Source organism: Oncorhynchus keta, chromosome 14, assembly GCF_023373465.1.
Source record: "Oncorhynchus keta strain PuntledgeMale-10-30-2019 chromosome 14, Oket_V2, whole genome shotgun sequence".
NCBI lineage: Eukaryota > Metazoa > Chordata > Actinopteri > Salmoniformes > Salmonidae > Oncorhynchus > Oncorhynchus keta.
In genome coordinates, this window is record NC_068434.1 from 49,057,036 (window position 1) to 49,084,755 (window position 27,720).

At 41.0% G+C, this 27,720-nt stretch overlaps 2 protein-coding genes across 5 annotated transcripts in view; one reads left to right on the forward strand and one right to left on the reverse strand.

The window, feature by feature from the left end:
• Positions 1–355: 355 nt before the first annotated feature.
• On the reverse strand, positions 356–6,923 carry rnf215 (ring finger protein 215). 2 transcript variants are annotated; one of them, XM_035786333.2, is made up of 10 exons: positions 6,495–6,922; positions 6,059–6,220; positions 4,694–4,765; positions 4,358–4,443; positions 3,940–3,994; positions 3,679–3,783; positions 3,323–3,439; positions 3,016–3,153; positions 1,389–1,491; positions 356–1,193 (listed from the first exon to the last, which is right to left on the reverse strand). In XM_035786333.2, exons 1-10 carry the CDS (start codon positions 6,729–6,731, stop codon positions 1,171–1,173), a joined length of 1,098 nt encoding a protein of 365 aa, XP_035642226.1. In that variant the 5' UTR covers positions 6,732–6,922; the 3' UTR covers positions 356–1,170. The 2 variants fall into 2 exon arrangements, with proteins under 2 accessions (XP_035642226.1, XP_035642228.1); XM_035786335.2 differs by lacking the exon at positions 4,694–4,765 and having other exon boundaries at positions 6,495–6,923.
• A 310-nt stretch (positions 6,924–7,233) lies between these two features.
• The window catches only part of sec14l8 (SEC14-like lipid binding 8), a 43,820-nt gene continuing 23,333 nt past the window's right edge, over positions 7,234–27,720 (forward strand). Inside the window, exons 1-6 of one of the 3 annotated variants that reach the window (XM_035786331.2) lie at positions 7,235–7,741; positions 7,821–7,879; positions 8,697–8,772; positions 20,210–20,253; positions 25,922–25,984; positions 26,177–26,365. In XM_035786331.2, coding sequence (XP_035642224.2) covers positions 7,826–7,879; positions 8,697–8,772; positions 20,210–20,253; positions 25,922–25,984; positions 26,177–26,365 — 426 coding nt within the window. In that variant the 5' untranslated portion in view covers positions 7,235–7,741; positions 7,821–7,825. Of the gene's footprint in view, positions 7,880–8,696; positions 8,773–20,209; positions 20,254–25,921; positions 25,985–26,176; positions 26,366–27,720 lie in introns of all 3 variants that reach the window. The other 2 variants (XM_035786332.2, XM_035786330.2) reach the window with 2 other exon arrangements.

Here is a 27,720-nt window from a genome sequence, read left to right on the forward strand (position 1 = left end):
ATTAGTCCATCTACACAAATTTAAATTAACTTTTGAGATTATACTGACCCTGTGATATGGTGGAATATGGGCCCCACATGACCAGATGCGTTTTGATGCCAGTTAGCAACACACTGTTATCCATGCTTTGTACCATATTGCATTTAACATCCATGCAAATATACCTAGCTATATCTTATTTTTGTACATTAAAATGCTTGGACTTAATTCATTTCTCTGTAAAGAACATACATGGAATTCCACCAGATTCACAGAACATTAGAATGCCCTTCTAGAATTCTCCACATGTATAGACACTTTCAACATGAGGCACCAGTACTCTATCACACATACAACGAGAGAGAGAGGTGGGTGGGAGAGAATAGAGTAACGTCATTGTACAGTATGTTATCCCAGGACGAAAGTACTGTTTGTTTCAACACCGGTACGGTAACATTTGTTTTACAGTACCACATAAGTGAAGCTGCTTCAGGATTGGCTGTCCACAAAAGGTCAGAAGTCAACATTGTCCAATAAGAAGGCCAGCTGCTGGGAGAAGCTCCCCTGACCACAATCCAGTGCAGGAGGAAGAGGTGAGGTCTGGAACTGCTACTGAAAACAAGTCACGACAGACTACAAGACTTCAAGATCCCAATGTTCTGGGCCCAGCTTTTCAGAAGTTATCTGATCGGATTCCGGAATCGGACAGGATTCAAAATTATTACAAAAGTGTAACTGAAAAATGTGATTATGATCCCCCGGATAAGGATTTGGTAATCCAATCTGACCTTTAATCATGTCATTTTTTAAATCATGCCAAAACTCTAAAAGATACTGATTAGGATAGTTTTGATGCCAAAAACGGGGATTATCTTGATCCCCCCATTCATGTAGTTCACTCATCTCTGTTACCCTATGACAGTGTAGAAGTGGTACCACAATTTGTCCAGTAGATGGCAAGATTTAGGCCTGTTCAAAACACTGAAAATCCAAATTCTGTGATCTTGATATTGTGTTATCTGGATCAGAATGATCCTGATTTTTTTCTGAAAACTGGCTCAAAAACAGCCAGATTGATCTGAACCTGGATAGCAAAAATGGGGATTACAGAATCGAAATTCTGATACAGATTAAAAGTTTTTAAAAACTGGGCCCTGGTCAGTGGGGTGAGGAGTTGGGCCAAGGCTACCATTAGCTGTCTCTACAGAGGTTACCTGTGGATGGAAGGGAAAGATGACAGTCAAAGGGGATAGCTGATTAACCCGGGTACCAAATACAATCACCAACGCTACATTAGATTTCAAATGTGTTGATTCCATATGGCAAATAAAGTTGCACTTAAGTGTACAGGCAAGTAGAGATCTAACTAAGTATGCTGTGTTTACACAGGGGGCAGGTCTATAACTTACTGAGTATGCTGCGTTTACACAGAGGACAGGTGTGCTGCAGGAGCAACCACTGATCCACACAGTCCCTGTGGAACTCATGGAGGCAGGGCAGCACGCGAAGACACTGCAACACACAGTCACACACCACCAGGTGAGTTAGCATACTACTAACACTCTTGTGTCTAAAAGTAGAATTTACAGAATTTCTATGTGTTATACATCTTACTTTCTATGTAACATATTACATGTTTGTGTGTGTTTCTGAGTAGTTCCAGAGGAGGATACTACAAAGCAGGATCAACGCATTAACGGCAGCTAACAAAAAAAAAAGAGCCTGAAATAACTTGATTTTCTGGTTCATTAATGCTGGAATCACTAAAGCAGTAATTTGGACTGCTAATATTTAAAAAAAATATGCCCCCCTTCATCTTTGACTTTTCCTAAATAAGTCTTTAAAACACACTGTCGCTGTTAGAATCTTAATATCACAAACAAAAATGTAAAAATGATACATATCAGTCCATCGAATCCAAACAGTCTTATCAGTCTACTCTGGCCTATTTGGAGTACACAGTGAGGGCGTGCACATTTTACAATGGCAAGAAGACCAAGATGAATAGATGCACATGCTGCGTTAGCGTTACTACAGTGTCACTACAATCTGAATGAAATCGACACAGAAATGACATCTCTGATGATTATTCTTCCTGATTCTGAGCCTCAGCCTAAACCTCCAAGGCCTAAGTGCAAAAAAAGCCAGACCGGTGCGCACTGAGCAGGTGCCCGCACCACCAACAAATTAAAATGGTGAGACAGGAGAGAGGAAGGGACAGCACCGCTTGGATAGAACAAGCAGGTGACAATGCTATGGGGCGATTATCAGCACATAATGTCATCACAAAGAAGCAGGCCCTACATCTCAAGCAAAAAAACAGCATAGGCAACACACTCACCAGCTGACAATTGACTATTTTTGACTGCTGTCATATCGACACATTAATTATAATGCAATTATTGCTTTTGTGCCGACTTTCGCTATTTATCAAGAACACTGCTCTTATAATGATGTTTAGGATACTGACTGTGCGTCTTGCTGACCGTGAGTCTTGGACGTTGGGGTATTTATTTTATTTTGACGTAATAAAAATAAGCTGTTACCGCATTCCAACACAAGCTTTCCGTTTCATAGTTGTAACTAAGGCACTCCACGAATAAAATAGATTTTACACTTGAATTTGTGTTTTTTTGTTTTTACATATAGCCTACAGTAACAAAATAATGAAAATGCAACTTTATTATTTTACATTTTAATAAAATGGTAATCTAATGTTACCTAAGACCTTCATAAACACAACCAAATTATTATTTTTGCGATAGTATATATGAAATGTATTAATTACACTGTTAGAATGTTGCAGTAAAAATGACTGCTCATTAACTTGAAAGGTGGGGTCCCTCGAGGCCCATCTGTTCTAGTGTTAAGATAATCTTATATATGAGATTTTTGTTGTCGAGTCAATTTGACCATGCCCAAGTCAAGCTTAGCAGTAAAAAACAACAATGCTATTTAAGAATATTTAGACAAGTTAGCTGGTTAACTCTTTGATCCTGCTTTGTAGTATAACATTCAGGAGTCAGTCAGTCTGACCTGGTTGTTGTTGAACTGTTCCAGACAGACAGCACAGTTGTCTGTCTCTAGCTGCGCTGGGTCACACCACGGTTTGGGCTGCCGGTACATCCTGGTCTTCAGGGAAGACAGTCTCTTCAGGATGTCCTGTTTTGGTAACTGTAGGAATGATTAAGTCATGAATATTATGGTGGATGTTTCTACATTATTAATTTTAAAGCATCTCATTGAAATACTGTCGTTCAGTGTCTATTTACTTAAATTTGTTCTAGATTAGTGTGTCTGCTAATTGCTGAATGATTAAAAGAGGAAAATGGTTCAACTCTACCTCCAGGTCGTCATTGAGTTGGTTGTCCTGGTACTGCCATCGAGCCTGAACTATGACCCCTGTACAGAGGATCAGAGCCACCAGTAGGACCGTGTTCCACAGCTGATGCAGGTACTTCTGGAGGACAACACATAACAGGACCGAGCACGAATGTTAACCTACCTCTAAATCATTTGTTTACGTTTGTCACACAACAGAGATATAGGAAAAAGCAATGAGTTGCACGGATCAGTGATTTGTTAGATCTAGCCTGTGAGGAGTTGTAGCGTAAAATTCAGATTATCTTTGGTTGCAATGTCATTTATTATTTATTTTGTTGTCCCTATTCATCTGAATGTATGCCATGGTGTTCACACCTGGACCTGCGAGTTGGTCTCTCCGGTGCAGATGACCCCCTGCCACTCTCCATACAGACCGCCTCTGGAGAGACCGCACGTGGACCACAACGTCAGGGTGGCCCCCTACAATACCACCGGAGAGGAGGTTTTACACACATCCAAAGTAATAACATGAGCTGGACAGTAGAGTGATACAATGCATAGAAAACTGGAAATGTCCACGGACTATTTTGCTGTTCTCTCAGGTGATAAAGTTTATGGCACAAAATATGATCTTACCAAGTTGTCCTGTAGAATAGTCTTGTATGTGATTTTCACAGTAGCATGAAGGCCCCTATGAAATAAACCATAGAGTTATTAACTCACTCAGTGTCTCTATATTAGTCAATATGCTATAGTATATTCATACAATCAAAGCTATACTCCCGAGTAGCGCAGCGGTCTAAGGCACCGCATCTCAGTGCTAGAGGCGTCACTACAGACATCCTGGTTCGATTCCAGGCTGAATAACAACTGGCCGTGATTGGGAGTCCCATAGGGCGGCGCACAATTGGCCCATCGTCGTCCGGGTTTGGCCCGGTGTAGGCCGTCATTGTAAATAAGAATTTGTTCTTAACTGACTTGACTAGTGAAATATATACACAGAGAGGGATCCTTGTGTAGACTAGTATTGTTTAGTTTTCCATCACTGTGGTACCTGAGGAGTGCTCCGATAAGCTTGGTAACATTTTCTGATGTCTGGATCACAATGACTGGCTTAGAGAGGACTTGGGACAGATCCATCTAGAAAGAGAATACAGGAGAGAATAGTAGTTATCATAGACCATATATCATTGTTCTATCTCTATGGGAGTTATACTGTAAAGCAGTAGTAGAGGAGTGGTTACTCTAACAGCTGACAATTATAGAGCAACATTGGTGTTATGCTCTATAGTGGTGGTTACCAACCCTGGTCCAGGAGAGCTACAGGGTGTGCAGGCTTTTGCTCCAGCCCAGCACTAACACAGCCAGTGTGTAAGAAAATGACTTTTACCTCTCTGATAGTGTTCTGATTGAGGGCTAGGATGATGAGTGCAGAAGCCCCCAGGACCAAGGCTCGTTTCATCTAACAAAGAGAGATAGTGGTTATACTTACTTCAGACTTACTTGACCCACACTGATATATTTGCATGTGTTAAAAGTGTGTAAAAAATATATAAATTCATGCGGAAACCCTCCTACTAAACACTATTCACTAAGTTAAAGATTTATATTTAGGTTAACATTTTACAGTATTGCCATTCTATTTTTTTAATTTGAAAATCATCTTTGTTTAATAATTTCATATTAACATGTGATAAGGCCACACAGAGGGCCAGAGATAATTACAGACACCTGTACAAAGTACCCAAAAGGCCCATTAAATGTCATGTGATAGATTACAATGATAAAATCCTGGATTTCAAAAAATCTGGTTCCCTGGTAAATTTCCTTTAATATACCCTCCCTTTGCAACCATAGGTGAAACTCTGTGGTGCTGAAGAACAGATATAACATTCAGACAGTTATTCATCTCTCACTGATCACGGTATAGTTTGTTGTGTGTCACAATACTTATTTCACCAAATATACAAATTATTCAACAAAACAGTAGACTGACTGTTCTTCCCATGCCCATATGAGTGATTCCTCACAAAACCAAGCCAAAAAAATATTTGGGGGATTATCACTAAATTGAATCCATAAAATCATCCTTTGGAGGAAGGAATGTTGATGTACACCAAGTATACAAAACATTAAGAACACCTGCTCTTTCCATGACAGACTGACCAGGTGAAAGCTACTGTATGATCCCTTATTGATGACACTCGCTAAATCTACTTCAATCAGTGTAGATGAAGGGGAGGAGACAGGTTAAAGAATGATTTTTAAGCAATTTACCAGTAGGCCTATGGTCTCATAAGTCTTCTCAAGTACCCCCTAGAGATAGACCAAGTACACCCAGGGGTCATAGTACCACTGGTTGGGAAACACTGAGCATATTATGTTCAACAATGTATATATTTTTTAAGTTACCAACTCAAAATGTTATATTTTCAATATTCATGTTTACATTTTATTAATAAATGAACGTACAAAAATGTTATTGAAATCAAAATACTACTCATATTACAGAACAAGAGTAAAGCTTAATATGAAATAAAATGTTGCTTTGTAGCACCTACAGATCATGGAGTCTTAAAGGAAGCCTAGGTAATGCCAGAAACTTTGATAAATTATTTTTCAATTATGCTTTTAGATACAAATGTCAAATATATGTCAACAATCCTTCCTTCAAAGAATCATTCTATGGATTACATTTTGCGAAAATCCCCAAAATCATGGTCTTTTTTTTGTCTTGTTTCCTCCCTGAACTCACTTTATTGACAACGGCAGCAGCAAAGGATTCCTGGCTGTTCCCAGCAGTGGAAGCTTTGCTCTCCTCCACTTTGACAGGCACCACACCTATCCAGGGCTCCTGGTCTTTGGCTTGGACACCCCCACCTTTATCCTGGCTCACCTGCGGCTCCTCATCCTGCACCTGAACAATGGCAATTGGAAACACTGGGGTCGTTCTATGATTGTTACTGGGTAATATCATAGACGTATCCTATGCAGACATTGCATGCTTGATGATTCAACATGCAATGGTGAAAATAACACATTTTAAGCTATTGCTAGACAATATAGAGTACTATATATATGCACTGTATATGTTATTTTCTCAGTAACTAATGTTTATATCCATATCATGTTGCACACACAAATCCAGTGGTTTTACATAGCAGAGCCTAGCTAGCTGTAACATCACTCACTAATATGAGGTCCCCTTCGAGATCATGCTCTTGTTGTTGATTGTGTTTTTCGGGTACGCTGCTGCTTTCCCAGTTCGCTTCGAGCACTTCGCCTTGTAGAACGGTGCTGACATCTGGACGTTCTCTCAGCAGAACCTCGACCAAGGCGACCTGAGCGCCCGTAACTAGCAGACACGACACGAACGAAGGAGCCGAGACCAGAAACACCACGGTAAAATAGCAGCAGCTTGCAGACATGGCCGAAGAAATGCGTAAAATTAAAAATATTATAAAATAAATAATCTTATCAACTGTCAACCATTATTTTACAGAACCAACTAAGTTACTGTACTTTTTGGCTTGGACCCCAAAAATGTAAGCAAGAACACTACTTCCTGTAGAACAGGAAGCTGAGATGTGAGTTGACGTTTGCTTGCAGATCTGCCATCTACTGGGAAATTGAGAAAATGCTTGTTTTAGTGAATATATAACAATAATACAAAAATGGTGTATTGTGCTTGTTTCCAGGCCCAAATGCAACGTGTGGACTGATACTGCATGGTGTGTAGTAATGTAATGTTTATTTTTTTGATGCAAACCCGAGTTTTATTGTGTTGCATAAAAACAACTTGTGTTGGTATGTTTTATTGTTATTTTTGAATGAACCCACTGCGAAATGTGCTGGATCAAGTTGGGATACTGGCCCTTTAAATGGGCGTGTCCTCTCGTGTTTACGCTTTTTAGGGTTTCTAAACCCAGAGACGCAACTTCGCAAGACTTCCGGGAACGGTTGAGAAACAGACCAGTCTGGGGTTTGGGGTTTGAGAAGTCAATGATATAAATTAAATATTCTTCCTTAGCTGTTGATTTTCTCAAAATCTAAAGATACAACCTAGATTAGATCCGATGTCTTAAGTAGTTGGGCATGTTTAGTACTCCAAGCTCGTGAAAGTGAGAAACTGAAACGTTTTAATTTTCGTCAAAAACAACGTTATATCGACGGAGTGCCGTTGATTTGACGGCCTGCACATGCGTAGTTCGGCACGAGACGACTGTTGTTTCTACGCATGAGTTTAGTGAGCCAACGTCGCCTACAAGTGTGCTCTGGGATTTATACTGAAGAAGCAGTTTTAGCACATCTCCATAGTGTACTGTCTTTGATACGGTCATTGCTTTTTACGACTTGACTGACAGGGATGAAGAGGATAACATTGCCCTCGTAGAACAGCTTCACACAGTGGGATCAGTCCAGCGACGAGGGCAGAAAAGTGCGTGGCATCCTCTTCGGGTCTTCAACTGCAATTAACGGAATAAAAACTGCCATTGTATCTTGTTTTGCTTTAACAGACGTGATGAGTGGCAGGGTTGGCGACCTAAGTCCGAAGCAGGCTGAGGCATTGGAGGAGGTGAATTGCTGTACTGTACATGTCTGTCTGTATCTCTGTCGCATTTATTCATGTTTGACCTGACGATCCGACAGTCATTGATGCTTTTGGAACTTTGAACCTTCCTATCTTTTTCCACCACACGCATACAGACAGTGTTGTCTGCAATTAACGTTACAAGATATGATTATATGCAGAAACATGTCATGGCTACAATACGCTGTAACCTATTTATGAATTTTATCAAGCTTTTCCTTCTGAGGTTTCTCTGTAATACGGGCCAGTAAAATTGATAGGTGATGAAAATAATGTAACCACCTAACTGGGTAAAAAATCTACCCTAGGCCTATTATTTCAATTATCATGTTATTAATAATTAATTATTTATGTAATTGCAATTTAGTATATGTATCTCCCTTGAAAGGTTTGGTTCTAGTGTATGATTTTAGTTTCATTTCCTAAAATATATGACTATTTGAGATGTGAGTGGAAAAACGTATTGAACTTACTGTGACCAATGTGCTTTGTTTTTAGAGATTAACTTCCACACAGAAGTCTGAAGCTTTCATGTTGCTTATAACAATTCATTTCACATGCTTGCTTCCATTTGTACCACTAAACCCATATGTGCATCCTCACTAATACACCTATACCCCTTTTGTCTCTCTCTCTCTCTCTCTCTCTCTCCTCTCTCCTCTCTCTCTCTCTCTCTCTCTCTCTCTCTCTCTCTCTCTCTCTCTCTCTCTCTCTCTCTCTCTCTCTCTCTCTCTCTCTCTCTCTCTCTCTCTCTCTCTCTCTCTCTCTCTCTCTCTGCCATCCGGTTTTTATCCTTGGGCAGTTTCGAGAGAGGATTCAGGATGTTCTTCCACTACTTCCTGCTCAGCATGACCACTTCCTGTTGCGCTGGCTCAGAGGTAAGGCAGACTAATTAACCGCCTGTTGCTTCACCACGGGGTGCTTGGAACTGGAATGATCTGTTCTGATAGGAGAGCTGCAAGGCCGTTAAGACCATGCCTGGGTATGGTCAGACTCTCCAGTCCAGTCTAGCTCGGCTAGATAGGCTTCTGAAGACGGTGATTATCATCTTTGATGGATACGTTGTTACACAGCAACAGATATTTCAGCTTCAACCGAACAATTCAACAGTTAAAACTCAATGGTTTTGCAAATAGAGAAGTTAACAACTGGTTTTGGAATGGTTACTGACCATGAGAAAAGTTTCAACACCTGCGTAGCTACAGTAAATGCTTTCAGTTGTGTGCGGTTGGGGGTGGAAGGTGTTTGTAAGGTTTGAGAGAGGGCTATCTTTATAACTGGTATATAACTAATAACTTTTGAATACTTGGCTAATAGCTGGTTAACATGGACATGAACAGTGTTAGAGCTTTCGTTTAAATTCTTCACACGGTTGCAAATGACTTAGGGCCTGCGAGAAAGAGAGAGGTCTTTGGTCTAGCGTTGATTAGTGGAATGACAGGTTGTAGTAACACAGCGAGTGAGAGGCAGGCGTTGTAAAGAATGCCTTGTTCTACATTGGAATAGATTGGACTCACGTAGGCTCTCTGAATCCTTATAATCTAGGACTAATCTAGGGCTTATTGCATTAAACCTGTAAAACAGTGACTCATACATTATTAGTTATGGCAGCTTAACATACGCTTAGCCCTTCCACTGATGGTCTGTGTCTTTCAGGTTTTCATCTATAACTCTTCCTATTCCATCTGTAATTAGAAAGAGCTTGTTACTATGTTTTGATCCTTGGCAGATCATAAAGATCTAGTCTAATAATCAGAGCTGCACTCACTGCATAGATTTTTTTATTTATTTGACCAGGCAAGTCAGTTAAGAACAAATTCTTATTTTCAATAACGGCCTTGGAATAGTGGGTTAACTGTCTGTTCAGGGGCAGAACCTTTGAAAAACAAATCCTTTGAAATGATGTCTACACATACTGGAAGAGTTACTGGCTAGCTACCGTGACTAGCTTAGCTAACAAACTAGCTAGACTATATATATGTGGATGTTCCAGGACTGCTGTTTGTTTGCCCTATTTAGATCAATGTTTTTTCTGTGATCGAATCAACATATCAGCCAATGCAACAAACCAAAACAAATGAGATTGAGTCTGTGATTTTGTTGTAGGCAGGGCCATAGCGCAGTGGAGTAGAATTCTATTGGCAGAGGGAGCCCAAGAGTGTTCTTTCACCCACATGAGTGTTCTTTCACCCACATGAGTGGTCTTTCACCCACATGAGCGGTCTTTCACCCACAAGTGACTTTTCAGATCAGATCAGAGCGCATTTGTTGTTCTTTGCTAGTTAGCGAGTTATTAGTCCAGGTATAGATAGGTATAGGTCAACAATGGGGAGTTCCTGCTACAATTTACATTCACCTATTTGGCCCAGTTACAGAACAAGTAAGTCATTAATTAATGTCAAGCCCATTATAATGTAAAAAAGTTTTTTTAAATGCAATGTAGGCCTGCATTGAACACCTCATACAGTATAGTCTACTGTAGGCTATATCATAGAAATTAAAACCTATTTCCATGTGAAAATGTTATGGGATTTGCTAAATTGGTTTTGTTGGTAGGCCTACATTATGTTCAAATATCAACAATACGGGCCTCCTGAGTGGTTCAGCGGTTTAAGGCACTGCATTGCAGTGAGGTGTCACTACAACCCCGGGTTCGATCACAGGCGGTGTCACAGCCGGCCGTGACCGGGAGACCCATGAGGCGGCGTACAATTGGCCCAGCATCGTCCGGGTTAAGGGAGGGTTTCACCGGCCGGGATTTCCTTGTCCCGTCGCGCTCTAATGACTCCTTGTGGCGGGCCGGCACCTGCAAGCTGACTTCGGTCGCCAGCTGGATGGTGTTCCCTCCGACACATTGGTGCGGCTGGCTTCCGGGTTAAGCAAGCACTGTGTCAGAAGCAGTGTAGCTTGGCAGGGTCATGTTTCGGAGGACGCATGGCTCTCTCGATCTTCGCCTCTCCCGAGTCCGTAGAGGAGTTGCAGCGATGAGACACAAAATTGGGAGAAAAATGGCTAAAAGTACAAATATAATATATATATATATATATATATATATATATATATTTTTTTTTTTTGACTATTGGCTCCTGTCTAAAACTGTAAGGGTACAGACTCAGTGTTCACTGTGCACAAAATTCTCACAATGTTCAGGTTTTCACTCACAAGACCAAAAATTTGCTCAGTGTCCCCAAAAAATGAGTGGATTCGGCTTTTTCTGCCACACCTGTTGCTGACAGGTGTTTAAAATCGAGCACACAGCCATGCAATCTCCATAGCCAAACATTGGTAGTAGAATGGCCTTACTGAAGAGCTCAGTTACTTTATTTATTTTGATTTTTTTTAATTTCACCCCTTTTTTCTCCCCAATTTCGTGGTATCCAATTGTTATAGTAGCTACTATCTTGTCTCATCGCTACAACTCCCATATTGGCTCGGGAGAGACGAAGGTTGAAAGTTATGCGTCCCAACCAGCCGTACTGCTTCTTAACACAGCGCGCATCCAACCCGGAAGCCAGCCGCACCAATGTGTCGGAGGGTACACTGCGCCCGGCCCGCCACAGGAGTCGCTGGTGCGTGATGAGACAAGGACCTCCCTAACCCGGACGACGCTAGGCCAATTGTGCGTCGCCCCACGGACCTCCCGGTCGCGGCCGGTTACGACAGAACCTGGGCACAAACCCAGGGAATTCTGATGGCACCACTGGCACTGCAGTACAGCGCCCTTAACCACTGCGCCACCCGGGAGGCCTCAGTGACTTTCAATGCGGCACCGTCATAGGAGTCCACCTTTCCAACAAGTCAGTCCGTCAAATTTCTGCCGTGCTAGAGCTTCCCTGTTATTTTGAAGTGGAAACGTCTAGGAGCAACAATAGCTCAGCTACGAAGTGGTAGGCCACACAAGCTCACAGAACGGGACCGCTGAGTGCTGAAGCGTGTAGTGCGTAAAAATCATCTGTCCTCAGTTACAACACTCACTACCGAGTTCCAAACTGCCTCTGGAAGCAATGTCAGCACAAGAACTGTTCATCGGGAGCTTCATGAAATGTGTTTTCATGGCCGGGTATTCGCACACAAGCCTAAGATCACCATGCGCGTCTGCTGGAGTGGGGTAAAGCTCACCGCCATTGGACTCTGGAGCAGTGGAAAGTGTTTTCTTTGTGATGAATCACGCTTCACCATCTGGCAGTCCGATGGACGAATCTGGGTTTGGAGGATGTCAGGAGAACGCTACTTGCCCCAATGCATAGTGCTAACTGTAAAGTTTGGTGGAGGAGGAATAATGGTCTGGGGCTTTTTCATGGTTTGGGCTAGGCCTGTTAGTTCCAGCGAGGGGAAATCTTAACACTACAGCATACAATGACATTTTAAATGATTCTGTGCTTCCAACTTTGTGGCAACAGTTTGGGGAAGGCCCATTCCTGTTTCAGTATGATAATGCCTTTGTGCGCAAAGTGAGGTCCATACAGAAATGGTTTGTCAAGATTGGTGTGGAACAACTTGACTGGCCTGCACAGTGCCCTGACCTCAACCCCATCGAACACCTTTGGGATGAATAGGAACGCTGACTGCGAGCCAGGCCTAATCGCCAAACATCAGTGCCCGACCTCACTAATTATCTTGTGGCTGAATGGATTTCTGTTTTTTATTTTTAATACATTTGCCAAAATTTCTAAAAACCTGTTTTTGCTTTGTCATTATGGGGTAGTGTGTGTAGATTGATGAGGGGGGGGAAAAAACTATTTGAACCATTTTTGTATCAGGCTGTAACGTAACAAATTGAAAAAAGTCAAGGGGTCTGAATACTTTTCAAATGCACTGTATATTATTTGTATATGTAAAGACCAGATTAAATTAAGAACAGTCTGATGGGTGACAATATTATCACTTGTGAATGATGTATTATCACTTGTGAATGATGCCCAGCATGTGAAGTAAGGCAAGAAACAGCACATACGTATTTTTGCGCAACTTTTTCTAGTCATAGTCGCACACATCATGTAACCTAGCCCATAGGCCTATGTTTTGATAAGGTTTGTATCACAACTAAAGTGGCCAAATAACTCCAAATGTAACATATAGACCTAGGACCCCTGGAACACGGTTAGAGAGCACATTGAAAGATGTCATTGCGCAATCGCATGTGAAAACAGAATTTTGACTGGCCACTATTTAAAAGAGGATCCGAGCTTTCTTGTGCTGCTATATTTATTACTCAATTCTTAATGTTGCTAAATTCTTAAATTAAGCACAATAATCCACTTTACAACATGGCATACAAAGGCGCGTGAGTTTCAAGTTTGGGGAGGCACATTTTCACCATAAAAATGCACCTTTATAAGAAAGCATTCCATGCATCATCACATTTGCAAACTTATGTAAGATTGCCTACTATTCGTAATGTGATGAGTAGATTGAATAGTCATAATTTTGGCTACAAATATAACTCAATCACTGTTCGCAAAAAAAAGATTAATTCCGTTTCTTCTTTCTTCGCATGGGAAAAAATGTGGTATTTTATAAACACATTTCATGTAATTCTACTATACTTTATATGACTGGAGACATGAGCAGAATCACTAGCATTTCGCTATACTCGCATTAACATCTGCTAACCATGTGTATGTGACAAATAAAATAAAATTTGATTTGATTTTTAATACGACAAATTACAGGGTAGCCGACTGCTGACACTGACAAACAGATACATAAAAACAACAATGCTCATATAATAGGCCTACGAGAAGGGGAGATGCAAATAAACTGGTGGACAAAATGATTGTAAAAAAAAACTAGTAGCACTGACCCAACAATTATAAATAGTGAATTTGCGCAGTTCGCACTCACTGGTGATATTACAGATGCTCTCCGCTGGTGCCAATAAGAGAGGCTATACTGTTGTTTGCTCAATTAAGTTGAACATTTTGATAACTTAAAGACAGATTAGTCTTTTTCATTGTATTTTCTTTACAGCAATAACAGACAGTTGCAACTCAACAATTGCCCAAATTGCGAGCGCTGCTTTTCCTTCCGACTGTAGGCAATACAATTTAAAACCATCCACAATAAAAACATTTTTTGAAATGAGCTAATGATCCTCTGTGGCCAAATCATGCTTTAGTATCCTATTTTGAATTATTTTATTTATTTCTGTATAGACAGGAGTAGGCTAATAACGCTATATAATTTCAGAAATATAATTCAATTTACTTTAGGAAAAGCTTTCCCTTGCCTTATGGATGTGCTGCCTATGCTTGCATATTAAAAAACGTAACTGCACGTAACCTCCATTCACTATTCAAGTGCAGGCTACGGATAACGTTTTTTTTGTGGGCCATTCTAAATCAAAAAGAATTTCACCCATAGACTATATTTAAAGACCAGATTAAATTAAGAATAGTCTCATGGGTGAGAATATTATCACGTACTTGTCAAATTGTGAATGCGAGACTGATGAAGTGTGTGCAGCCTGCACAAGAAGCATTACTTTTTTCAAAGTTGCATCATGCAGCCTTAGAATGTAATAAAAATCTAAACATATAGCCTAACATTTGTATCACACCTAATGTAGTGTAAATAACACTAAATTAAGCATATAGGAGAGCCGGTTTCTTTGTTAACACAGACTTTCCTCGGAAATCCTTTGGAGAAAATATCCTTTATATTATTTAGCTGTGTTTATTGTATTCTTCATACAATAAAATACTATACAATAATGCCACAGAATGCTAAGCAAATCTTGTCTGCTAAATTAACTAGTGTAGCCCACAGCCCTATGGCATAGCCAGATCAGGGCCTAGCATAAGGACAACTCGGAATATGCTATTTTGTTCCAGTGAAATAGGCAACATTTTCTTCAGATCATGTTTATTTATACCTGTCTAAAATAAATAATGGATTTAATGTGATGGTGTAGGCTATATTAAATTGATTTATTATACTTTTTAAAATGTAGATGATCCAATAGCTTTGCATCAGTGGCTTGTAGGCTATGCGTGGAAGCCAGGAGAAACATGTTTGTTAATTAACGGTCAATTACCGTGAGACCGACAGTTATTTCCATGATAATCACCGGCTGACAAAATTTCATGACCGCCGCAGCCCTAGCACTGACCCACCCCATTTCTGTTTGAAATTTGAGAAAAGCGGAGTTGACCTTCAATTGGTTAGACTGAGTCGACATGTTTGAATGGTTAAACTAGTGGGAAATATATGTGATTATTGTACAAATCTGTGAGTTTGCTTTATTTACTATTATCCTAAATTAAAATATATAATTATTTTGGCCATATTTAAACAGTTTATTTTACGCTACTTTCCTTGATGTGGACAGTATGTGTTATTACACAAGCTCATGTTTTGACCATATCGGTTTGAGAGGATTTAGACATCCTTTTTACCTCAGATTGGTGATGTTAGTAGAAAAGTTTATAGTCAGCACGATGACACAAGATGAAATGCTTAAAACAGATCAATATATTTGGTTTTGTACTGTTGATTTTGTCATACATGCTGGGGGTTGCAGGACATTTTCGAACTCAAATGGCACGTAGAAATCGGGGTGGTCTCTATAAATGTCGCTGGCCTCACACCAATACACAGATTTGAGAATCAAACTATCTCTCAAATAACAGCCAGCCCTAGTCAGTGTTGATATCCTATGTCAGGTCGTGATGTGATTCATTGAAGTTAAATAACAAAGCAACTGATTTGTTCCTTCCCCATTTCAACAGCCTCTCAGAATCTCCATCTGAGATTCCACTGCCTTCCGCAAATTATCTTCAAACCACTGATGTAAAAAAATATTCTCTGATTCAGTGTCCTTTGAATAGTGTTAGTTTAAACAGCGCATACAACCCAAATGTTTGCCCTCTCTCTATTGATTTCAATGTGATATCGATATAAGTGAATAACAAAATAGTGTTGCGTTTACCTTTCTGCGTTGGCAACCCACTTGAAACAAAATGCAACAATCCAAAATGTAGCTGGCTGTCTTCTACAAGGTGCCCTCTAAGCGGTGATATACATTTTATTCACAGATTCTGTGTTTTTTCAGTAGTGTTAGTTTGAACAGGATGTGCAAACTGACTCCACCCATGTTGTTCTATTGATTTCAACACAATATCAATATTAGTAATTGACAAATCAGTGATGCGTTTCATTTTGGCGACCCCCAAATAAAAATGCACCACTCAAAAATGTAGCTGACTGTCTTTAGTAAGTTGTCCTCTAACCAGTGATGGTAACAATATTTCCAATTTCTGTGTGTTTTTTTTAGTTGTGTTAGTTTTAGCAGCGCATACAACCTGATTTTCACCCCTAATCGATATGAGTGATTTAATGCGACTTATCAAACCAATGGGGTTTTGGGGCGTATACAGTACATAAGGTGCTCGTTTAAAAAAATAATACAAGTAATGTTATTACTATTGTGACACATGTACAGTGGGGTCCGAAATTATTGACACCCTTGATAAAGATGAGAAAAAAATTACTGTATTAAATAAATAATTCCAAATACTGAGCTAAATTGTATACTACATTTTTTTGTGAAATTATATTATTTTATACTAATACAATTGCTCAGAGGAAGATATTTTGTTTAAAAAGTAATACTATTTTTGTCAAAATGATTGACATCCCTGTTTTCAATACCTTTCAATACCTCATCTTGCGAGGATAACGGCACTGAGCCTTTTTCTAAAATGTTTTATGAGTTGGAGAACACATTGGGAGGGATCTTAGACCATTTCTCCCTACAGAATCCTGTGCATATGGACTGTCCTCTTCAATTTAAACCACAGGTTTTCAATTCCGGAGACTGAGATGGCCGTTGCAAAATTTAGATTTTCTGGCCAATTAACAATGTCTTTGTGGATTTTTATATGTGTATATGTGTGCTTCGTGTTATTATATACAAGCGCCCAAGACTAGTGAAGGCTCTATTTTCATGTCATCTGACCAAAGCACCGGTTCCAATTCAAGGGCCAGTGCCGTTTAGCAAACTCAAGGCGTTTACGTATTTTTGGATGACATGAAAATAGGACTCTTTCTAATCAAATCAAATTGTATTGGTCACAAATACATATTTAGCAGACGTTATTGCTGGTGTAGCGGAACGCTTGTGTTCCTAGCTCCAGTAGTATCTAACAATTCACAACGTAAGAGATCAAATCTAAAAGTAAGGAATATAATTAAGAAATATATCAATATTAGGATGAGCAATGTCGGAGTGTCATTGACTAGAATACAGTATATACATGTGAAATTAGTAAAACAGTATATAAACATTATTAAAGTGGCTAGTGTTCCATTATTAAAGTGACCAGTGATTCATGTCTATGTCCATGTCTATGTACATAGGGCAGCAGCCTCTAAGGTGCAGGGTTGAGTAACCAGGTAGTAGCCGGCTAGTGATGGCTATTTAACAGCCTGAGGACCTTGAGACAGAGGCTGTTTTTCAGTCTCTTGGTCTCAACTTTGATGCATCTGTACTGACCTCACCTTCTGGATGATAGCGTGGTGAACAGGCTATGGCTCGGGTGGTTGATGTCCTTGATGATCTTTTTGGCCTTCCTGTGACATTGGGTGCTGTAGTTGTCCTGGAGGGCAGGCAGTGTTCCCCTGGTGATGCGTTGGGCAGACCGCACCACCCTCTGGAGAGCCCTGCGGTTGCAGGTGGTGCAGTTGCCGCACCCGGGCAGTGCAGTTGTCGTATGCACACGTGGTGGGTTTGGCATCAAAATGAGAATGCATGTGTCGTAAATAACCCTATACCTATTGTCAAATATGGTGTTGGATCTTTGATGCTATACGGATATTTAGCTTTCTCTGGTCCTGGGGCCCTTGTTAAGGTCAACAGCATCATGAACTTTACCCAGTACCAGGATATATTATCCAAAAACCTGGTTGCCCCTGACAGAAGACTGAAAGTTGGCCGCAAGTGGATCTTCCAGTAAGACAATAACCCCAAGCACACATCCAAAGTCCATAAAGAAATTGTGGTTTGAATTGAAGAGGGCTGTCCATAAGTGTAGATGAAGGATATGAAGCATCTAGAAGGTTTCTGTATGGAGGAATGGTTTAAGATACAATGTGTTCTCCAACTTATAAAACATTTTCGAAAAAGGCTCAGTGCCGTTAACCTCGCAAGATGATTTTGACCCCTACCATTGCTCCAGAAAACAACAACAAGGGGGAGTCAGAGCACTCATTATGCATTATCCAATGATATCGAGTGGTTCCAATGACGGATTTTGACGCGAGCCACCCGTGCCTGGTGGCGTTCTTTAACAAAGATGGCTGACAACACATTATGGTGGAACCAAATGTAAGTTGTTGTAACGTCATAACGAGTCAAGCAAAAAATGTACAATTGATAGGAATATGTTAGTTAATGTAGAGACAAACGTTTGTGCATATTTTTTTGTCATGAAGTTAATTTACAAAAATTGCTATTTTGCAAGTTATCTGACTAGCTAACATTAGCCAGTGTTAGGAGAATGAATTTGTAATTTGTGTTGTTTAATGTTTTTAGGGACTCCTGAGAAAACCAGCAAAACAGGCTGTCCGTCGTGTGAAACAGTAGATGTAAAGAATCTACCTAGCTAAAGCATTTACTGCAAATTGAATGTACAATTGTGTAAGCTTGCCTTGCAATGCAGCTGAAGTAACATAGCTAACTATTTATTTGCTTATTGTGTAGTGGAGGATACAAATAACTGTATGCTTATGGATGTGTAGCTAGCTACAGTGTGTAGCAGATCTGTGTATGGACCCTAAAACGTTAGGCTCTGAACTAATATTTATTCCAATCTATGAACCTCAGCTATCATAGTTGTTGTATCAAATTCAAGTCTGAATGACATTAATGAAGCCTATGTGTAACCGGTGTGAGATGGCTAGCTAGTTAGCGGGGTACGCACTAATAGCGTTTCAATCGGTGACGTCACTCGCTCTGAGACCTTGAAGTAGTTGTTACCCTTGCTCTGCAAGGCTGTGGCTTTTGTGGAGCGATGGGTAACGATGCTTCGAGGCTGGTTGTTGTTGATGTGTGCAGAGGGTCCCTGATTCGAGCCCAGGTAGGGGCGAGGAGAGTGGCGCAAGCAAAACTGTTACACGGGCACCGTTTTAATCAGCAGAATCTCCTCTATGTAATTATGTAAGTCTGGGTAGCGAGTTCGTTTGTCATCAATCGCTAGACCAGAAATAGTCAGAAGTTTTTATTTTTCCCTACTTTTTCATTACGCAGACATTAGCACAGTTGACAGCATCGAGGTTGCGGATGTTTACTTTCTACACAAGTTTTTTTTTTTTCCAGTTTCGTCCTATGGGAAAATAAAAAGGATTACATTTTTTATGGAATTCTAAGCATCACTCCAGTCAAAACAGGCCCTGTGATTGTTTGATTCCATCAATTTGCTGTTCCAGTTTAGCCATCGTTCTTAAGCTGTTTTTCAGCCTTGGGTGAATTTTTTAAGGACAGCGTAACTAACAAATTGTCAGCCAACATAACTTTGTATGGTAACTTATTTGAAAAGCCATTACTTTATTACATTGAGTAGCAAGCTACCCCTTGGTCGTTAGGGCAAATCTGGTCTATAATAGGAGGGGGGTTTTGGGACAGAGCCACTGACTGACCACTGCTGTCAGCTGGCCACTTAATCACCTTAGCTATTAGAGTATTAGATAAGCTGCTTATAGTTTCCTCTCTCCCTTCTGGGTCAGTACCGTATACAGGGGAGGTCTGATGTAAGGTGTTGACACACAGTGGAAGAAAGCTTCTCAGTCAGGCGACTGGCTGCTCTAATCTCCATAAAGAGCCCTAATGGAGGCTAACTACAGTCTGTTGTTATGGTGAAACCGCCAGCCCTACCCTGCTCATTTACTGACACCTGGAGTGAGGAAGAAATTAGTCATGTCCAGATTTATAGAGGGAGATGAAATAAAAATTGCACAGTCACATGGCTGACTGAAAAGAGTGCCATTTGGGACGCAACCAGTGTCTCACCGGTCAGATGTAAAACTGAAGACTCTTCCTATGAATGAAAAGGGAACTTGGGGTCATTTCCTGCTTGTTTGCTTGTGGTTAGTTATCTAATGTTCATGTTTATAATGTTAGTAGTGGAGGACAAAATGCTCCATGTTTCTCAAATAGAATGTCCTTCATATGTTACATGTTAAATAACAGCATACACACAAACACAAAATCACTGTCAGCTCTGATCTATAACCATGGTGCCATGGATATTATTCACACCCACTCTCTCTCTCTCCATTTCTTCTCTCTTCTCTCTCCCCTTTTCTCTCCCCTCACAGCCAGGAACTTCAATGTCAATAAGTCAGAAGCCATGCTTCGAAAGGTAGGCTAACACTCCCCCTCTCCTTTCCTATGTTGCTATTGAAACATATATGACTAGTTCTGTTGTATATTTTCATTGCTGCCATTAGAGTACCCCTGGTGTGACCAACGGTTTATCTAGCCAGTAATCTGAAATACTGTTGGGAAAAGCAGGTGGTAAATATCAGGAATGTAGCCTAACCACAATACAATACAGGCGCTTTCAAAGAGTGGATTGCGTCACATGAAAGTGCTGCTTAAAAAACTGAAATACATCCATCACATTCATTTGATTAAACACCTTTGCCAAGCCTACGAATGCTACTGTAGGGGAGAGTGGGGTAATTAATGCCAAAGGGCTAATTGAGCCACCCCTTGTTTCTAGGAAACACAACATTAATCATGTGACCAAATATTTAGGAAGAGGTCATAAGTTAATGGCATCTGTGAAGGAAGAAACCACATAGAAGAGGTAAGTAAGCAAGTTAGGTCCAAAAAATGGATTTTCACAAAGTCCAATTCATTTGTTGTGTTATATGTTTCATGATGCTAATATCTAAACCAAGAAGATTGGTTTAAAACTGTTTTATACTTCAGTTGGGGTCCTAAATATAGCATGAGGTCCTAAACCTAATATGAAAATGCATCCTTGTAGCTGTGTTGGCTAATTTAGTCATAATGGTTTCTTTGGGGTAAATTGTGCCAATTGGGCCTCCCGGGTGGCGCAGTGGTTAAGGGCGCTGTACTGCAGCGCCAGCTGTGCCATCAGAGTCCCTGGGTTTGCGCCCAGGCTCTGTCGTAACCGGCCGCGACCGGGAGGTCCGTGGGGCGACGCACAATTGGCCTAGCGTCGCCCGGGTTAGGGAGGGCTTGGTCGGTAGGGGTGTCCTTGTCTCATCGCGCACCAGCGACTCCTGTGGCGGGCTGGGCGCAGTGTGCGCTAGCCAAGGTGGCCAGGTGCACGGTGTTTCCTCCGGCGCATTGGTACGGCTGGCTTCCGGGTTGGATGCGCACTGTGTTAAGAAGCAGTGCGGCTTGGTTGGGTTGTGTATCGGAGGACGCATGACTTTCAACCTTCGTCTCTCCCGAGCCCGTACGGGAGTTGTAGCGATGAGACAAGATAGTAGCTACTACAACAATTGGATACCACGAAATTGGGGAGAAAAAGGGGTAAAATTCATAAACAAAAAACAAAAAACTTTATGCCATTTGGCCAAGTTGAGCCAATGGCACAACATACCCCATACAAATGATGATTACATTTAGTCAGTTTTATGCATAATATGAATAGTATTTTTGCAATTTTTCATGCATTTGAACTCAATATATTGCATTTGTATTGTTACAGAGTCGACATTATCATGCCTCATGCATACAAATGTAAAACAAGCAGGGGTCGTCAACCTTTTTTTCCTGAATACAAAGTGTTATGTTTGGGGAAAATCCAATACATTACTGAGTACCACTCTCCATATTTTCCATATTGGTGGCAGCATCATGTTATGGGTATGCTTGTAATTGTTAAGGACTAGGGAGTTTTTCAGAATAAAAAAATAAGCATAATGGAGCTAAGCACAGGCAAAATACTAGAGAAAAAAACTGGTTCAGTCTGCTTTCCACCAGACACTGGGAGATGAATTCACCTTTCAACAGGACAATAACCTAAAATGGTTGTATAGCAATGATCAACAACCAATTTGAGAGTGCTTGAAGAATTTTGACAAGAATAATCGGCAAATGTTGCCCAATCCAGGTGTGCAAAGCTCTTAGAGACTTACCCAGAAAGAGTCACAGCTATAATTGGTGCCAAAAAGTGCTGACTCAAGGATGTGAATACTAACACTGAGTTTTAGAACACCGACTCATTCAAGGGACTTTCTATATTTTTACTATTTTCTACATTGTAGAATAATAGTGAAGACATCAAAACTATGAAATAACACATATGGAATCATGTAGTAACCAAAAAAGTGTTAAACAAATCAAAATATATTTTATATTTGAGATTCTTCAAATAGCCCCCCTTTGCCTGGATGACAGGCTCCAACCACCGTGTCTTTGTGAGACGTGGTGTGGGTTAACGGATTATCTCCGCATGTGTATTTCCCACCGTAAAGCATGGATGAGGTGTTATGGTGTGGGGGTGCTTTGCTGGTGGCACTGTCTGTGATTTATTTAGAATTCAAGGCACACTTAACCAGCATCACTACTACCGCATTCTGCAGTGATACGCCATCCCATCTGGTTTGGACTTAGTCCCACTATAATTTGTTTTTCAGACCCAACACACCTCCAGGCTGTGTAAGGGATATATACCAAGAAGGAGAGTGATGGAGTGCTGCATCAGATGATCTGCCCTCCACAATCCCCTGACCTCAACCAAATTTAGATAGTTTGGGATGAGTCGGATCGCAGAGTGAGGGAAAAGAAGCCAACAAGTGCTCAGCATATGTGGGAACTCCTTCAAGACTGTTGGAAAAGCATTCCAGGTGAAGCTGGTTGAGAGAGTGACAAGAGTGTGCAAAGCTGTCATCAAGGCAAAGGGTGGCTATTTGAAGAATCTCAAATATAAAATATATTTTGATTTGTTTAACACTGTTTTTGGTTACTACATGATTCCATATGTGTTATTTTATAGTTTTGATGTTTTCTATTATTCTACCATGTAGAATATAGTAAAAATAAAGAAAAACTCTTGAATGATTAGGTGTTCTAAAACTTTTGACCGGTAGTGTATATAAATGAGATTATTCTGTATTTCTTTTTCAATACATTTTCAGGCTGTAACACAACAAAATCTGGGAAAAGTTAAGGGGTATGAATACTTTCTGAAGGCACTGTATACGTTTTTTATCAACTGTAATAATCGAAAAGGCTGATGTCAGGAACTGATGTCAACACTCTTACTCTGAAAATACAGGCCCAGAGTAGTGCTGTATGCCGGGTTCAGAAGCCCTGGCCTATTTCTTAGTTCTGAGTGATTACTGCTTTTTGAGGTTGGTTCAGTTTAGTTTTGATTATTAAAAAAATATCACGGCTTTCAATTATGAAATAAATGTGTGATGAAAATAATGATGTTACAATGATTTTAGAGCTATTTAATGTGCATTTCAAAGCCAACAATAGTGAGCATTCAATTGCCAAAATATTGGACATTTTTCAGTTGTGTATATTACTTTATTTTTATTTGATGACTTTATTATTTTTCATTCCTTAAAGTAATAATCTCATCTCTGCTCAGGTAGTAAGTAGCCTTGCAGTCAACCATCCATCTAGCCAGGTCATCTATCGTTATGTGCTCCCCATACTGTACTGTCTTTAGTCATCCTATTTAGCTAACCTGCCTAAGTATGCTGCAGAGCGGACTGACAAAATAAACTAAGCAAAAAAAGAAATGTCCTCTTACTGTCAACTGTGTTTATTTTCAGCAAACTTAACATCTGTAAAATTTTGGATGAACATAAGATTCAACAACTGAGACTAAAACTGAACAAGTTTCACACACATGTGACTAACATAAATGGAATAATGTGTCCCTGAACAAAGGGGGGTCAAAATAAAAAGTAACAGTCAGTATCTGGTGTGGCCACCAGCTGCATTAATTACTGCAGTGCATCTCCTCCTCATGGACTGCACCAGATTTGCCAGTTCTTGCTGTGAGATGTTCCCCCACTCTTCCTCCAGGGCACCTGCAGGTTCCCAGACATTTCTGGGGGGAATGGCACTAGCCCTCCCCCTCCGATCCAACAGGTCCCAGACGTGCTCAATGGGATTGAGATCCTGGCTCTTCGCTGGCCATGGCAGAACACTGACATTCCTGTTTTGCAGGAAATCACTCACAGAACGAGCAGTATGGCTGGTGGCATTGTCATGTCAGGATCAGCCTGCAGGAAGGGTACCACATGAGGGAGGAGAATGTCTTCCCTGTAACGCACAGCGTTGAGATTGCCTGCAATGATGATGCTGTGACACACCGCCCCAGACCATGACGGACCCTCCACCTGCAAATCGATCCCACTCCAGAGTACCGGCCTCGGTGTAAAGCTCATTCCTTCGACGTTAAATGCGAGTCAGACCATGAGACAAAACCGCAACTCTTTAGTGAAGAGCTCTTTTTGCCAGTCCTTTCTGGTCCAGCGACGGTGGGTTTGTGCCCATAGGGGACGTTGTTGACGGTGATGTCTGGTGAGGACCAGACATCACCAACAGGCCTACAAGCCCTCAGTCCAGCCTCTCTCTGCCTTTTGCTGACAGTCTGAGCACTGATGGAGGGATTGTGCATTCCTGGTGTAACTTGGGCAGTTGTTGTTGCCATCCTGTACCTGTCCCGCAGGTGTGATGTTCAGATGTACTGATCCTGTGCAGGTGTTATTACACGTTGTCTGCCACTGCGAGGACGATCGGCTGTCCGTCCTGTATCCCTGTAGCACTGCCTTAGGCGTCTCACAGTACGGACATTGCTATTTATTTGCCCTGGCCACATCTGCAGTCCTCATGCCTCCTTGCATCATGCCTAAGGCACGTTCACACAGATGAGCAGGGACCCTGGGCATCTTTCTTTTGGTGTTTTTCAGAGTCCGTAGAAAGGCCTCTTTTACTGTCCTAAGTTTTCATAACTGTGACCTTAATTGCCTACCCTCTGTAAGCTGTTGGTGTCATAATGACCGTTCCACAGGTGCATGTTCATTAATTGTTCATGGTTCATTGAACAAGCATGGGAAACAGTGTTTAAACCCTTTACAATGAAGATCTGTGAAGTTATTTGGATTTTTACGAATTATCTTTGAAAGACAGGGTCCTGAAAAAGGGACACTTCTTTTTTTGCTCCTGTTTAATTTGACTAGTTCTTCAAAGTAGATAAGGCATACTTTTGCGAACTTTCTCCGTCCCTCTCGTTGTTTGTTGTGTACATTCCACCCTCATGCAGTCTGTTTATTTTACCTAATTTAGCAGACGTAAAAGTGTATCCGTCCAGAGATCTGTATATAATGACGAGATGCTCATGTCTCCACGCTAACAATGGGAGTCGTTGTCCCAAAGGCAGGAAGGAAGGCAACAAGCTTAGTTCCAAAATAAGCCCATAGAATTACATTGTGCTTATTTTAGATAGAATTTGTCAAGAATGAAGCTTCTCACTTTGCCTCTTCCTCTCTAATCCATCTGTCTGAGCCAGAAAAAACTTTCACAATGGAATGTGGTCATTGTAGTTCATTACCGCATTTCTGCAGACTCCTACAAGGTTTAATATTTGTTTAATGAAAACTACAAGTCCCTTCAGCCCAGTGTCCACATGGTCCTTGACTTGATTTTTCTTGTGAATGGATCCATTTTTTTCTAGAGAAATGGCACAATGGGCTCGCAAAAAAACACATAACTAAATGGAATTCAAGTAATTGAACCAATGACGGTCAATTAGTTGTTTAATAACCCCTTAAATGACGAAAGGTCAGTTTATCGCTCAGCTCTATCATTTCCTGAAGTGTGTAGTGTATTATCCCCTTTATGCTGATGGGGTATTTATGCAGGTTATTGTCACACTGGCAGTCTAAACCTACTGATCCACTTAACTCACTATAGTCACTGTTCTCCTGACACAAACAGTGTTTGTGTGCGTGAGAGACAGAGATATTTCAATCCATTACATGTAAAACTATTGGAGCCATTCATGTTCTGTCATGCTTTATTTCCAGCACCTTGACTTCAGGAAACACATGAAAGCAGACACAATCACCACAGAATGGCAGCCTCCAGAGGTATGACAGTCTGTTATCACACTTATTCAATTGACCTATTAGCAGAGTATATATTTTTTAATCTTTTTCGATTATTAAAATATCAAATAGGCCTAAATACTGAAATAGTTTACATTTGACTGTATAATAGTGCCATGTTATTAGTCTGTTACCATGGTGTTAATAGTGTGTTTCCATTGCATTTGTGTCCAGGTTATTGAGAAGTACCTGTCTGGTGGGATGTGCGGGTTCGACCGGGAGGGAAGCCCCATCTGGTGGGATGTCATCGGCCCTGTGGACCCCAAGGGCCTCTTCCTGTCTGCTTCTAAACAGGACTTCATCAAGTCTAAGATCAGAGACTGTGAGATGCTGCAGAAGGAGTGTGACCTGCAGTCTGAGAGGGTATGAGGAGGTTTCATTCATATAAATATAATTATTAGAATGGGGATTCCCATTTAAATCAATGTTGCCACTATCTATGGTGTTCAGTACTATATGTGGAGGGTCAGGAGTTTTACATGAATATACAGTATGTTTGACAAGACCAGGAAAAACCCCTGGCACCAACCTTACTGAGATTCTATACCACTAATGAAGTGTTCCTGTAGAATCTTTGTCATCCTAGTTGAATACCCTACCTATGGTCACAGATCTGACATACACTATATATAGACAATTAGGCTATTTCAGCCACACCCATTACTGACAGGTGTGTAAAATCGAGCACACAGTCATGCAATCTCCATAGACAAACATTGACAGTACAATGGCCTTACTGAAGAGCTCAGTGAATTTCAACGTGGCACCGTCATTGGATGGCTCCTTTATAACACGTCAGTTTGTCAAATTTCTTCCCTGCTAGAGCTGCCCCGGTCAACTGTAAGTGCTGTTATTGTGAAGTGGAAATGTCTTAGAGCAACAATGGCTCAGCCGTGAAGTGGTAGGCTACACAAGCTCACAGAACGAGGCCGCCGAGTGCTGAAGCACGTAACTCATAAAAATCGTCTGTCCTCTTTTGCAATACTCACTACCGAGTTCCAAACTGCCTCTGGAAGCAACGTCAGCACAATAACTGTTTGTAGGGAGCTTTATGAAATGGGTTTTCATGGCTGAGCAGCCACACACAAGCATAGGATCACCATGCGCAATGCCAAGCAGCGGCTGGAGGGGTGTAAAGCTCACCGCCATTGGACTCTGGAGCAGTGGAAACACGTTCTCTGGAGTGATGAATAATGCTTCACCATCTGGCAGTCCGATGGTCAAATCTGGGTTTGGCGGATGCCAGGAGAACGGTACCTGTCCGAATGCATAATGCCAACTGTAAAGTTTGGTGGAGGAGGAATAATGGTCTGGGGCTGTTTGTCATGGTTCGGGCTAGACCCCTTTGTTCCAGTTAAGGGATTTTTTTACGCTACAGCATACAATTACATTCTAGACAAGTCTGTGCTTATAACTTTGTGCCATCAGTTTGGGGAAGGCCCTTTCCTGTTTCAGCATGACAATGCACAAAACATCTGATATATGGCTTTTTCTTTGCAACTCTGCCTAGAAGGCCAGCACCCTGGAGTCGCCTCTTCACTGTTGATGTTGAGACTGGTGTTTTGCGGGTACTATTTAATGAAGCTGTCAGTTGAGAAGTTGTGAGGCGTCTGTTTCTCAAACTAGACACTCTAATGTACTTGTCCTCTTGCTCAGTTGTGCACTGGGGCCTCCCATTCCTCTTTCTATTCTGATTCGAGCCCGTTTGCGCTGTTCTG

Excerpts from the sequence above, each read along its gene's own strand:
- rnf215 (XM_035786333.2), bottom strand. The coding sequence starts at position 6,731 with ATGTCTGCAAGCTGCTGCTATTTTACCGTGGTGTTTCTGGTCTCGGCT. Across the intron at positions 6,221-6,494 it reads TCGAAGGGGACCTCATATTA|GTGCAGGATGAGGAGCCGCA; the intron begins GTGAGTGATGTT and ends GCCATTGTTCAG. Across the intron at positions 1,492-3,015 it reads AACAGTTCAACAACAACCAG|TGTCTTCGCGTGCTGCCCTG; the intron begins GTCAGACTGACT and ends TGTGTGTTGCAG.